The 15,000-nt window shown below is 44.2% G+C and overlaps 1 protein-coding gene across 1 annotated transcript in view; it reads right to left on the bottom strand.

Moving 5' to 3' along the window:
* LOC310776305 (chloride channel protein 2-like) overlaps positions 1-15,000 on the bottom strand; it is a gene marked incomplete at both ends in the record, with an annotated part of 117,960 nt that overhangs the window by 20,652 nt on the left and 82,308 nt on the right. Inside the window, one exon of the mRNA XM_083636508.1 lies at positions 4,481-4,519. Within this exon, the coding sequence (XP_083492634.1) occupies positions 4,481-4,519 (39 nt within the window). The remainder of the gene's footprint in view (positions 1-4,480; positions 4,520-15,000) is intronic.

Genomic DNA, 15,000 nt, shown 5'->3' with positions numbered 1-15,000 from the left:
GGTCTGAGACCGAAACGTTACAATATTAAATTTATAATTTTGCAAGTTTGGACAGTGTGCGGGACTCTCTTTATTTTGGATGAGAACAGTCTGACATAACGTAGCGTTAACGTTACTGTATTCTCGTCAGAAACAACTCCGATTTGCATGTTAAAACAAGTTTGCAGCCTAGGAATAACTGGAAAACATTTTATTGATCTATTAACGTCAGAGGAAGCCAGGATTAGTCAAAACGGTATCAGAAATACACAGCACGTCTGCCATGTGACTTTTCCGGGTGTGCAGGCACGTCAGAGTTTCTGAAATGAGCCGTCTCAAAGCGATTGCATGGAGCGCTCAGCAGGGAGCGTCACCAAGAATTCCACTCTGGAAGGTGGTTTCAAAATGTGTCGTTTCCTAAGCGCGAATTCGCCGTCGCCGTCTAAAAGGGAGGCACTAATTCCCCGTCACCATAGGAAAGCGTCCTCGTGTAAAGTGCCTCTTAGTGTTTTTGGGGGCGGAGCTCTCTGGGCACCTCAAGTAGAAAACAATTCAGAAGAAGAGAATGAGCGCTGCTCATCATTGTCACTTTTTTCAACCGACCAATCAAAATCGAGGAAGAGGCAGGACTGACGGCAATATCAGGCTATCCTGGCTCAATTACTGAGTGTCTGTCTATGGGATCAAATAACATAATCACGATCCCATAGGCATCTAGGAATGAAGTGAACCTAAACAAGGGCTTCCAGGCTTGTCCGAGGGCCGAGGGGAGGCCCGCAGTGTCTCTGCTGTAGACGTGAAGAACAGATGATGTCTGTATGTTGGGTGTCGGTGTCGGTCACTGATGAGAGGACATCAGATAGTCCCATACCGCTTCCTGACAAAATCATCGATGGACCCGACACACCGCGCCGGCCCACTAGAGCTTCAGAGCCTGTAGCTTTAAGAGTAACCGCTACAAGCGCTCCTTCCTCCCAACATCTATAGCCTTATTAAATAAACTGCCTGTCCTCCCACTAGGGGGTAGAGCTCTGTCCTCTGTGAGGTCAGAGCTCGGCTACTCAGGAACCCTCCATTAAGAGCCTGACGACCCAGGAAACCTCTGCCACTAACGTTTCCTGCTTGCGAGAGGACAGAGCTCTGAGATTCTGGAACCCTCCTTTAAAGAGCCGGATGATCCGAGAAATCTCTGATGGTGTTTGGTGTGGCATACATGGTAGCTCACTTGAGCTTGGCTGTCCCTGCAGCCTGTCTGGTCATGTGATATTTATATTTATCTTGCCTTAGTTAGTTTTATATTCATTTTATCTTTTTACTTTTTATCCTTTATAGTCAGTGGTTTTAATGTTTTTCTTGTTTAAGGAACCATGGTTTTATGATGGTATTGGTTTGAAATGCGGTTATGGGATTGTGTAATAATTGAAGTGCAACATTGAAGTGCAATATGTGGTTAGGTAGAGTTGTTAACTCGTAGCTCTGGCTGCATCATGTCTGACTACGTTGTCCTCGTGTCTACGTGCTGTTTGTCCTCAGCTGTACTGTACTGTCTGTTACGCTTGTCACGCTCTATTGCTGCTGTACAAATGCCTAAGACAAATTTCCCTATGGGACAATAAAGTTAAACTCAAAAAAAACTCAAACTATATAAATCACCCCCGCACCTAAGACGAGAGGAAGAGGGTGACGGAGAAGACAGGCGATGGGGGCGAGCAGAGGTGAGGAATGTGTGGGTGACAGAGAGGAAATGAGAGGTGCTGTTGATGGATGAATTATCAATGATGTCATATCCAAAAATATAAGAGTGCGGGGGGATCGGCCTGTCCGGGGATATTATTGAGACAGCCGAGTCTGTCAGAGGGTGACTTCATCATGAGAGTCAGGTTAGGGTGAGAAGGGTGAAAATGATATTTCACTGCAGGTTACTGCCACCCAGCTAATCCCACAGATCAAATGGACTATCATCCATCTGAAATGAAATATTAATAATAAAAGCGATGACATAGATTCGCAAATATTGGATTTTTGAGAAAAGGCTAATGTCAACACAATATATTGGTTTGACCCTAGTGAGAGGCCTAATTAGCCTTATTCACAGGGCAGCCATTTTGAGCTGTCGGGGTGGGCGACTCTACCTGGAAGATTGGCATTTACATATATACTGTATATTCAACACATAGGAAGGAGGTCAAATGGACCGAACATTTTTTATTATTATAAAATTATAAAATTACAGTAGCTAGCAATCTCATGAACAACGGTCACAACAACTGTTTGAATTTCGGGAAATTATTTAGCTATCTTAGTTAGTAGATTACTAGTTAGTAGGCCTACGCTACTAGCTACCCAGGCTAGACTCTGGTCGCTAGTGTTAAGGGGCTAAATATGTTTAAAATGTGAACATACTTCTTGAGATCCATTGTTTCTATGTTTTTCAGTAGGGAATCTGTAAAATGCTAAATGTTTGTATGATGCAAACGTTTAGCACTTAGGTTGGCTGTACTGTACTTCCTCTTCCAGGTAGAGTTTCCAACCCAGAGTCTTCAAAATGGCTGCTGTGTGAATCAGATCCCTGCAGATCAGAAATGATGTTCGATCCAAGATTGGCACCTTTGAAGCGCTCCCAAATGAACATACTTTTTTAATGTTTTGCTGAGCCCTCCTCACTCCAAGCATCTCATCTCTAGGTTTGTATGTCTGTTTGATAACTGCATCATGGCCTCTACTGAGAGGATTAGAGAGGTGTGGCAGGGGGAACTAGGTATTGATTTATCTGACATTATGTGGGAAAGGAGTCTGTCTGTGATACAACTGTGCTCAGTTAATAGCAGACACCAGCTGATCCAATTTAAAGTCACTCACCGTCTTCACTACAAGCATAAATTAAACAAGATCTTCCCTTCTGTCTCGCCACTGTGTTATGTCAAGTTTCAGAGGGCACACTATCTCATGCCTTCTGCTCCTGCCCCTCACTAACGGGATTCTGGGCCAAAATATTTGATTGGTACTCTAAAGGTCCTTACACATCGGGAGCATTTTTTTTCGTGCGATTAATTCGCACGTCAATAATATTTTCCGAACCTATATCAGTCAATGCAACCGTGCATACCAACGGCGAAGTTTCGCCGAGCGTTATTGCGGCGTTTATTTTTTCGAACCACGGTCGATTTTTCAGAAATTCGCTTCCGATCTGTGGCTGTGATTGACAGGTGGGTCAAAACTTGCATCGCAATTTCGTGCCGTATATTCGCATCGCTCTTGATGTGTAAGGACTTTTAGGCTACAAAATAACCCTTCAGCCGGAGGCAGAACTCTGAGTCCTCTCTGAACTTCCCTACAGCTGTGCAACAGTCTCTTATGCAGGGGACAACTGTTGCCAAAAAACTCATTCTGAAGGAATGGAAATCCCCCTCTTCACCTTCTTTTCAACTGTGGTTGACGGACATGACCTTTGTCATACGGATGGAGAAACGTAGGTTCCCGAGGACCAACTCACTCTATTTGGGACCTGTTTCTAGCCTACCTTGATGAGGTTAGGGGCAATGGGTGACTTGCATGTCTGGTTTCTCATAGACCCCTTGCGTGTGTTCCCATGCACAATGTCCCTTACAAGCACAGAAGCACCTTGTGGAGCTGGTGGCACCATGTTGCAATATTGAGCATCCATAATATGTATGTGTATTATTTATTTATTTATCCCTGTGACTGAGCTTGTTTGTTTTGTTCGTGTATTGTTAATTTATTTTGTATTTTTTTTTATCAATCTTCATTTCGAGGCGAAAATTCTGAGCAGGCAAGATGGCTGCATAGTGCCTGTAACCTGGGCAGACTTTTCTAGCCCATGAATGTTCATGTATTTGGCCAATAAGTATGTAATGTCTTCATTTAATGTAGAACGCAAAGACAAGTAACTGGCTCGTTAACTCGCCTTCCAGGAGTAACATTATTTACCACGGCTAGTCAACACTCCAAGCCGGCAGGCAGCACTCTTGCCGCGGCTTTGAAACAGCAGTACGCACGGAGGCAGCCAGCTGCCCGGATTAATGCGGATCCCACTCGCGTAGGGGCAGAACACGGTGAATCCCACTCCATTTGGGGGCAGAACACGTTATACAAGCACCAGGATTGGCCAACGTCAACTCCAGTCCCCAGAACGGTCAAACCAAAATCCACACGCTAGGTCCCGCCTCTCAACCCTGTTCCAGTCAAAGCAATGTTTGTTTCCACTCAGATATGAAATGTCCTCGTCTTTAATAGACTATCGCCGGTTTGTTCTAAGGTCCAACAGCTCATAGCTGATTGGCTACAGTGTATAAATCCATATGACCTACTACTGATACTACAGTTCTTGTATGGCAGAATATAAGGCCTAATTGCTGTTGTGTATTCTTTTCTGATTGGCTGAAAAGATTATTAGGCTTATCATCGCTGATAGGCTGCGACCCCTCGCTGTGGGCCCTCCCACTGGCTGTAAAGCACGTGCGATTGGCCGTCAGGGACTCACCTCTCTGATGGTCATGTCGTCCTCCACGTCTCCATCGTCCTGTGGAGAGGAGAGGAGAGCGTGAGTCAGCTCAAAAAACACACAGTCAGACACACACACACACACACACACACACACACAGAAAACATAGCAATCTGAAGAAACTCAACATGTGTGTGCACGTGGACACACACACACGTGCACACACACGTGCACACATACACACGCGCACACACACACACGTACAGAAAACACAGCAATGTGAAGAAACTCAACACACACACGCGCGCGTACACACACGTGTGCACGCACACACACACACACACACGCACACGCACGCGCACACAGAAAACACAGCAATGTGAAGAAACTCAACGTGTGTGTGCATGTGCACACACACACACACACAAACAAACACACACAAACACAAGCAGTGATGTAGTGGTACTTAAACAGGAGGGCAAACAACCACAAAATGTGAATCAATTATATTTTCAGAAAACTTTATTTCTTCTTTTTCTCCCTCTTACCTTCATATAACTCACATCAGTTTGAGACTACCAGCCAGGGTTCCCACACCTTCTTAAAAACTCTAATGCAAGAACTTTCCAAGAACTTTCCAAGAACTTTCCAAGGACTTTCAGGCCCAATTCCCTCAAATTCAAGGACCCAACCTGGTATAGTTTGAGCGGCGGATCAAGGTTCATGACTGTTACAACACTGATCATTCTCACAATGAGAACTAGCAGCTTTACAGAAGCTCACAAACTATTAAAAACAGAGAGAAGCTTGAACGTGTGAACACTTCTCAGTATACTGTTACATGTGAAGTCAATCACAATCTGGTGAAGAGGTTCTTCCTGTGTGGAGTTTGCATGTTCTCCTCTGTGCTCCCCAGGGGTTTCCTCCATATTACATCAACATGGACCCCACTAAAAACATGTAGAAGATCATCATCTGACCAGCAGGTGGAAGAAGTTGGTCCCCGGGCGCTTCACTGCAGCTGCCCAGCGCTCCTGGACTGAACCATGGAGGAGGACGAGCCAGGATGGGACAAATATTGTGACAAATAAAGACGGGGTTTGTCCGTCCCGTACCTTCATTTTGTAAATGTTATGCTTCCATTTGGAGTAAAATAGATGCTAAAGCAGACTGTCAATCACTGGGCGTGATTGACAGGTCGCCTGTCCAGTGACCACACAGCTCGCTGATCGTGGACCAATAGCAGGCGGCGCTGCGGCTCTGTAGGAAAGACCTGGTCTCATGCTCGCTGCTTCTGGCTCCAAATAACCAAGATGGCCACGGTCAAAACGCCAGACTCAGGGCTTCAAACGGGAGTCCACAAACCAATGAGTGACGTCACGGAGAGGCTACGTCCATATTCTTATACAGTCTAGGGCTGAAACAGAGTTTAGTCATGCTAGAGAACAGCTGTTTTCTTAGGATTTAATGCAGGAAAACAACTGCGTGTGTTTACACGTGTGTGTGTGTGCGTGTGTGTGTTTACATGTGTGTGTGCGTGTGTGTGTTTACACGTGTGTGTGTGTGTGTGTGTGTGTGTTTACACGTGTGTGTGTGTGTGTGTTTACACGTGTGTGTGTGTGTGTGTGTGTTTACGTGTGTGTGTGTGTGTTTACACACGTGTGTGTGTGTGTGTGTGTGTGTGTGTGTGTGTGTTTACACGTGTGTGTGTGTGTGTGTGTGTGTGTGTGTGTGCGAGACCCAGGGGAGCCCTGAGCTCATTTATCCCCATCGCCGCTGCGGCTGACCTGTCAGTAACCCTGGCAAATGTTGCCGAGGGTTAGAAAGAGGTGCCCTAAAGTACACACACACACACACACGCGCACGTGCACACGCACACGGACATGCACACACACACACACAGTGTATAACAATACACACATACACATACAGTGTATAACAATACACACATACAGCACTTTATCACTGCGGTCTCACTGATCTTTCTGCTTCTCGCACAACGCAAGGGTAATGGATGTGGCTTAGATGTACTGTTGTTGGGGGTCACACACACACACACACACACACACACACACACACACACACACACACACACACACACACACAGCCATAGTTATGCAAGCCCCAACCTCTGGTTCTGAAAAATGAAGACAACGCGGAGCTACCAAAAACTGTAGTTCCTCGAATGGTAATGTAATTTATTACCTTTCCTATTTCCTAATGAGTTGATGGTCTCAATCGCTAGTTTCAAGCCTTCTGCAACACAGCATGTTCATTTAGTACATTATCGTCCCATGATGATAAAACAGACTATGCTTTGGTGCGTGATTGACAGGTCGCCTGTCCAGTGATGACGCAGCTCGTCGATCATGGACCAATAGCATCTCTGTCTCACTCTGTCTGGTCTAAAAACAAACAAACACACAAAACAAGATGGCCGCGGTCACAATGCAAAACTCAAGGCTTCAAAATGGGAGTCCACAAAGTAATGGGTATCTATGTTCATATGCTAACTATTTGAAGTGTACAGTACTAAGTCAACTTCAAGAGACAGGGTGAGACGGAATCACTGTGTGTGTGTGTGTGTGTGTGTGTGTGTGTGTCTGTGTGTGTGTGTGTGTGTGTGTGTGTGTGTGTGTCTGTGTGTGTGTGTGTGTGTGTGTGTGCGTGTGTGTGTGTGTGTGTATTCACGGTACTGTAGTGTTCACAGCAGAGAGAGAGAGAGAGAGAGAGAGAGAGAGGAAGTAGGACTGTGCCTGCAAAAGAGGTGCTTTTAGAAAGATTAGCCGGTGTATTAAGAGAGCAAATCTGTGCTTCTGGATATGTGGAGTTAGGCAGGAGTGTGTGTGTGTGTGTGTGTGTGTGTGTGTGTGTGTGTGTGTGTGTGTGCGTGTGTGTGTGTGTGTGTGTGTGTGTGTGTGCGTGTGTGTGTTTGTGTGTGTGTGTGTGTGTGTGCATGTGTGCGTGTGTGCGTGTGCGCGCACGTGTGTGTGTGTGTGAAGTGGGCGAGCAAACTTTGTGAGTGTGAGTGTGACGGACAGCTTCAGAAAATGAGGGGTTTTGTGTGGGCATATTCAAATGAGATTCAAATTACCATGTTTGAGAGTGTGTGTGTGTGTGTGTGTGTGTGTGTGTGTGTGAGAGAGAGTGTGAGAGAGAGAGAGAGAGAGAGTGTGTGTGTGTGTGTGTGTGTGTGTGTGTGTGTGTGTGTGTGTGTGAGCCAGTGGGTTTCCAGAGTGCTGACAATGGGCTGATGAAGCTGTATTGCTTGCTATGCGGCTTCTGTGAGCAGAGAAAGATTAGAGGCGCATCACTCCTCCCCTCCCTCTCTCTCTCCCTCCTCCTCTCTCCCCTCCCTCCCTCCCTCTCTCCCCCTCCACCCCTCCCTCTCTCTCTCTCCCTCTGCCTCCTCCCTCCCTCCCTCCCTCTCCCTCCTCCACCCCTCCCTCCCTCCCTCTCCTCCCCTCCCTCCCTCTCTCCCCTCCCTCCTCCCTCCCTCCCTCTCCCCTCCCTCCCTCTCTCCTCCTGGAGGATCAATCTTTCCTTCCGTCCGGTGACCCGATTGCCCAATCAGTGTGCGTGATGCAGGACTAGGTCAGCAGGGAACACATGATGCTCCACACACACTCCTCTGTGGGAGGATGTGATGACAGAGAGAGAGCTGCTCAGGGCTTCTGTAGTGAGGACAGAGAGCTGCTCAGGGCTTCTGTAGTGAGGACAGAGAGCTGCTCAGGGCTTCTGTAGTGAGGACAGAGAGCTGCTCAGGGCTTCTGTAGTGAGGACAGAGAGCTGCTCAGGGCTTCTGTAGTGAGGACAGAGAGCTGCTCAGGGCTTCTGTAGTGAGGACAGAGAGCTGCTCAGGGCTTCTGTAGTGAGGACAGAGAGCTGCTCAGGGCTTCTGTAGTGAGGACAGAGAGCTGCTCAGGGCTGCTTTAGTGAGGACAGAGAGCTGCTCAGGGCTGCTTTTTTTTTTTTTAACTCAAAGTTTATTCACTTTTTCTTTCACACAGACATACAAACATAAACAAAACGGGCGTCACAGTACATAGAACATATTACATTGCTAAACTAAGGAATAATCTTAAACAAAAATCAGATCAGGCAGAAAAAACAGGTGTCTTAGTACGTCTCTGGGTTCATGTGAGTTATTCTTGAAATAAAAGACAGAACAAAAAACAAAAAGCACTCGTGGCATAGTCATATAACTAGAGAGGGTCAGTGTGCATATTTTGTTATACTTCAGGGGGGAGACAAACCATCCACATTCCTCATTCCGATACATATAATAACCACTTTGTCCATCTTGCGATGTACAGGTCATATTTCAATCTCAATAGAAAGGTCAGTCTCTCCATTTCATGAATTTCTTTAATGATTTCAAGCCAGTTGTCTGCTGTGGGAGAGTCGGTCTGCAACCATCTACGAGTAATCGCTTTCTTTGCAGCCACAGTTACAATTTTAAGAAGGTATTTATCATTTCCTGATATCTCTTCTGGTATATCACCCATATACAGTGATTTACATGTTAGTGTGACTTGCCAGCCAAGAATTTGGTTAATGGTTTCCCAGACACTCTCCCAAAACGGCTTTAACTTTGGGCAACCCCAGAAGATGTGGTAATGGTTTGCCTCATCAGACCCACAGTTTCTCCAGCATGTCTGGCTTACTGGTGACATATATGGTTTCATTTTAGGTGTAATAAAAAACCTTACAAGGTTCTTCCAACTAAATTCACGCCACTGCAAGGAGCAGGAAGTAGAAAAGACTGTTTCACACATATTCTCCCATTCACGTTCAGTTATTGTATCGTTTAGTTCTTTTTCCCATCTTTTTTTTATATAATTTGTAGTATTTCCCCTCCCCATTAAAATTCCCTGGTACAACTTTGAGACTATTGATTTAGAATTACCCTTGTATGCCATAACCATTAATTGTATTAGACCACTAGGTTCCCGAGTTATTTCCCCAATCTTAATTTCTTTCAATAAATAGTGTCGTGCCTGCAAGTATCCAAAAAAGTCACCCTTCTCCAAGTCATATTTTTTACTTAGTGTTTGAAAGCTCTCTAATGTATCCCCATCCATTATATTACAGTAGGCAGTAATACCTCTATCAGCCCAGGATTTGAATCTGGTACCCATGCAGTTTGGTTTAAAATCTGTGTCATATGCAATCCATCTGAGTTGTTTCACCTGCGACTTCAATTTCAGTTGTTTTATGACATCAAACCAAGTACACAAAGTAAACAATGTAAAGGGACTCAGGTCATCCTGATGAGACAATGTTAGCTTATGATCTCCAATCATTGCTTGTATTGGAATCCCCCTGCATTCAGTCTCAATCTCTTTCCATCTTGCCACATACTTATCATCACACCAAAGGGCTATGTTTTTTAATTGAGCAGCATGGTAATAATCTTTAAGATTAGGAAGAGACATACCGCCTCCGTCTTTCTTAATGGTCAATGTCCTGTACTTAACCCTCGGTTTTTTTCCATTCCAAACAAAGCGTGAGATCTGCTTGTCCCACTCCTGAAATTGGGTATTTGGGACTTTAACAGGCAGTGACATAAATAGATAGAGCAGTCTGGGAAGAACAGTTATTTTAACAGTTTCAACTCGCGAACTAAAACTTAGTATAGACAATGACCAATTACTGAGATCCTCTTTAATCTTCTTACTTACTACATCATAGTTCTTTTTATACAGATCACCAGGACAATATGTCAACCATACCCCTAAATATTTGATTGCTTTTCGTGACCAGTCAATGGGGAGTCTTAGCTTGATTTCAGTTGTTGGGTCATAATTAAACGTTAATAGTTGTGTTTTTTGAATATTGAGTTTATACCCAGAGTATGTGCCATATGTATCAAGGAGGTCCAGTAGGCCAGAGAGACAGGTCTCTGGGTTATTTATATACAATAATATGTCGTCAGCGTACAACGCTATCTTATGTTCTCTGCTATTGACCACAATTCCTTGTATGTTACAGTCCTCCCTTATAGCTTGTGCTAATGGTTCAATATAAAGAGCGAAGAGGGTCGGAGAAAGAGGACAACCTTGACGAGTAGACCTTTCCAGTTTTATGCGGTCAGTAAGACGACCATTTACCTTGATCCTTGCTGTAGGAGCAGAGTATAAGGTCCTAATGCTATTAATTGATCTTTCATCAAAGCCAAATCTGTCTAATACCAAAAATAAAAAATCCCAGCTAACACAGTCAAAGGCTTTTTCAGCGTCAAGGCTAGCTAAAACTGCGCTTGTTTTGCTTTTCCTAATATCTTGCATAATATGGAGAGATCGTCTTATGTTATCCTGTGTCTGGCGTCCCCGCACAAAACCGGTCTGATCCTCATCTATTAGTTCAGGAATGAAGGAGTCCAATCTCTTAGACATAATAGATGCATACATCTTATAGTCCTGATTTAAGATCGAAATCGGTCTGTATGAGCTACATAACATCTTGTTCTTGCCCTCCTTTGGGATAACAGAAATGATCGCTTCATTCCAAGAAGGTGGAATCGACATCTCTTCAATTGTCCAGTTAAAGGACTTTAAAAGCGTTGGAGTTAGTTCTTCTTTGAATACTTTATACCATTCAGCTGGCAGTCCATCGCTTCCTGGTGTTTTATTATTTTTTAGTTTGCCCAATGTATTCTCCAGCTCCTCCTTAGTAATTTGTTTATTTATGCTGTCATTCTGATCTTCACCAATCGAGGGCAGGTCCAAGGAGTTCAAAAAAGTTTTTATCTTCTCTTTGCTCTCTTGTTTTGGTTGAGAGTAGAGAGTCTTATAATATGTTTGAAATGCAGTGTCTATTTCCTCCAAATTATCATATAGTTTCCCTGTTCTAGGATCCTGTATTTTATTTATCGACTGCGAGGCCTGCTTTTTTCGCAATCTCCTTGCTAACAGTTTCGTGGCTTTGGGGCCTACTTCATAATACGATTGTTTTAGAAATTTATATTTTTTATCCAATTCTTCTTTATAAATGTTTGAAATTTGATTTTTAGTTTCTATAATTATATTCATCGTTTGGGGGTTCTGATTCTCACTATGTTCCTTTTCCAATTCTTTTAACTTATTTTCAAGACGTTTAAGATTACTTTCCTTTGCCTTCTTGATTGCTGTACTGAGGGAAATAAATTTTCCCCTAATTACCGCTTTCAAAGTATCCCACAAAACATTTGGATTCACTGCTCCATTGTCATTCAACTCAAGGAAGGTCCTAATTTCAGATTTTATTTGCTGCACGGCTGATTTGTTGTTAAGCAGGCTTGTGTTCAGTCTCCAGATTGTTTTCTTTGGTCTACTATCTAAGTGTAGCAACAAATACATTGGTGAGTGGTCTGAGATGTCCCTTGTTCCTATGTCACAATTCAGAATTCTGTGTCTATCATTTCGGAACATGAAAAAATAATCTATTCTTGAATATGTTGCATGAGGTGATGAGTAGAAAGTAAAGGATTTGTCTGATAGATGTAAGTCTCTCCACACGTCAATCAGGTCCAGTTCAGCTAAGCCCTTTCTCAGTAATTTAGTTTGAGGTGTCAAATTCCTTCTATTATTTGATGTGTCCCATTTGTTGTTTATTACCACATTAAAATCTCCTGCACAAATTAATGTGCCTTCTGATTCTGAAGCTATCAGATCAAAAACCTTCTTCAAAACATGTAGTTCTGTCTGAGGTGGAAGGTAAACAGAAAGGAGAGTGGTCAATTTATCTTCTATTTTCCCTTGTACTAGTATATATCTACCTTCAGGATCCTTCTTCTGTTTGATTAATTCAAAATTGATGGTATTATGAAGTAGTATTGCAACTCCTCTCTTGTGGCCTGCTTTAAATGTGCTATAAAAGGTGTTATTATACCCAAACCTTTTCAATTTTTCATGTTCATCCTGAGACAAGTGTGTCTCCTGTAAAAATATGATTTGGTTACCTTCCTTCCTCATTTTTGTCATCACTTTACTCCTCTTAGCTGGGTTATTTAAACCATTCACATTCCAAGAAGCGACTCTAAAATTATTGTACCCCATAACGATAGTTCAACCTGTGTTTGCTAGCAACATAAACATATGGACTGTGACAGAACAAACAAAATAAAAACTTGAAAAGGCATTAAGAACCAACAAAAACAAAAAAGAAAGAAAGAAGACTTCCAAGCTCAGGGACTTACACTGCCCTGTCATCTTCACAGATCTGTTCAGATGCTCTTGGAGATTCAATCCTACTTCAGTAGGGGCCCCCGCTTTGCAATAGTCAAAGTCTCTCTTCTTGAGCTTAACAGTCATTTGGTCTCATCCCGGTCGGTTGTTTGTTTGTGTATTAGAGGGGCAGAAAGATGTTTGGAATAATGTAGTAGATGGGGGTGGGGTTATTATTATTATATTTATTCATTTATTTTTTATTATTATTATTATTATTATTATTATCGTTTCGTCAATTAAATTACTTAAATAGAGCGTAAATTATCTCAGGCTATTTGGATTATTCAGTTTGAGGTATTCACATACCATAATCATTACAGGAGGGATGGCAGATAGGGGGGGGGGGTGAAGCATGTGTAATGTGATCGGCTGTTTGTTGTTGTGACAGTGAATGTGTGTGCATGGGGGGGGGGGGAGGGGCTTCTCCGTTGAGCTAGTCTACTATTTAACATCACGTGTGACAGTGTTAGTTCAATCTATACCTCATCCTTTCTGTTGCTGTAGTAATCATTTTCGTTGGAAACTTCGGAGTCTGCCTCTGATCCTGTCACCATGTGTAGCGCGTCCTCCGTCCCCTCCACTCCAGTGTGTGCTCTGGGCGAGCCTCCGCTCCCAGTCGGTGTCAGTCGGCTGTGGTGGATCCAGCGAGTAGCCTCTCTTCCTCATATCCTCGGCCGCTTCTATCGCGCTGTTGTAAAGGCGAGGTCCGTTCTCCCAATGAATCCTCATCTTAGCAGGATATGGCGTTTGAAAGCGTATCTGTTTCTCTTTGAGGGCTTTCTTTATATCTTTGTATTCTTTGAGTTTATTGTTCACTTCGGTAGGGAGATCATGCGCAAATGTAATCACTCTACCTTCATAGGTGATCTTCTTAGCCCAAGCCGTTCTTAGTATCTTGTCCTTGGTATCGTATCTTTGGAAGTTAACCAAGATCGATCTTGAAACATTTTCATCTTGCGGTTTAGGACCAAGCGAACGGTGGGCTCGTTGAATTTGCAGCTCCAGATTCCCATCAAGCGCCAGCTCAGTCTTCATAAAGTCCTCAATGAACGTTAACATCGAGGTCCCCTCTTTGCCCTCCTTCATACCGTATATGCGAACGTTATTACGGCGTGATCTCCCTTCCAGGTCCGTCGCTTTAGCCTGAAGGAGCTTCTGTTGTTTGAGCGAGTAGAGGAGCGCATCTTTCAGTTCCATGTTTGCTGTCTCTATTTCGTCAACTCGTTGTTCCGCTTCTGTTAGCCTTGTGTCATGGTTACGAACGTCCCCGACAACGCTTTGCAGTTTTTGGTTTATGTCCGTCTTGAAGCTGTTGATTTCCTGTTTAATGTCATTTTTGAAGTCGGCTAGTTCTTTTTTTATTTCATCCTTCATGCCTTGTATGTCTTTGCCGAGGTCTTGAATAGCCTTAGCCGTAGCTAAGTCTCTTTCAGCCGCCATCTGCTCCTCGCTAATATCACTTTCTGCCTCGCTGTTTGTAGCCGTTTCTTCACCTTGCTCGTGGTTTTTACTTTTCTTCTGGACCTTCTTATTCCTTCTCCCACGCATTTCGAGTCATTTTAATTACTTGTAAGCAAAATATTCGTAGTTTGGTGGGTTTTCTTTCCAAAATTGACCGGGAGAGTTTTTCGGTCACTCCGCCATCTTGAGTAGCTCACCGGAAGTCCACTCTGCTCATTTTCCGCTCAGGGCTGCTTTAATGAGGACAGAGAGCTGCTCAGGGCTGCTTTAATGAGGACAGAGAGCTGCTCAGGGCTGCTTTAATGAGGACAGAGAGCTGCTCAGGGCTTCTGTAGTGAGGACAGAGAGCTGCTCAGGGCTTCTGTAGTGAGGACAGAGAGCTGCTCAGGGCTTCTTTAGTGAGGACAGAGAGCTGCTCAGGGCTGCTTTAGTGAGGACAGAGAGCTGCTCAGGGCTGCTTTAGTGAGGACAGAGAGCTGCTCAGGGCTTCTGTAGTGAGGACAGAGAGCTGCTCAGGGCTTCTTTAGTGAGGACAGAGAGCTGCTCAGGGCTTCTGTAGTGAGGACAGAGAGCTGCTCAGGGCTTCTGTAGTGAGGACAGAGAGCTGCTCAGGGCTGCTTTAGTGAGGACAGAGAGCTGCTCAGGGCTGCTTTAGTGAGGACAGAGAGCTGCTCAGGGCTTCTGTAGTGAGGACAGAGAGCTGCTCAGGGCTTCTGTAGTGAGGACAGAGAGCTGCTCAGGGCTGCTTTAGTGAGGACAGAGAGCTGCTCAGGGCTTCTGTAGTGAGGACAGAGAGCTGCTCAGGGCTTCTGTAGTGAGGACAGAGAGCTGCTCAGGGCTGCTTTAGTGAGGACAGAGAGCTGCTCAGGGCTTCTGTAGTGAGGACAG

This window comes from Poromitra crassiceps, assembly GCF_964638095.1.
Source record: "Poromitra crassiceps genome assembly, chromosome: 5".
In the NCBI taxonomy this organism is placed as follows: Eukaryota; Metazoa; Chordata; class Actinopteri; order Beryciformes; family Melamphaidae; genus Poromitra; species Poromitra crassiceps.
The sequence above is the reverse complement of the archived record's forward strand: the minus strand, read 5'-3'. Positions and strand labels throughout refer to the sequence as shown.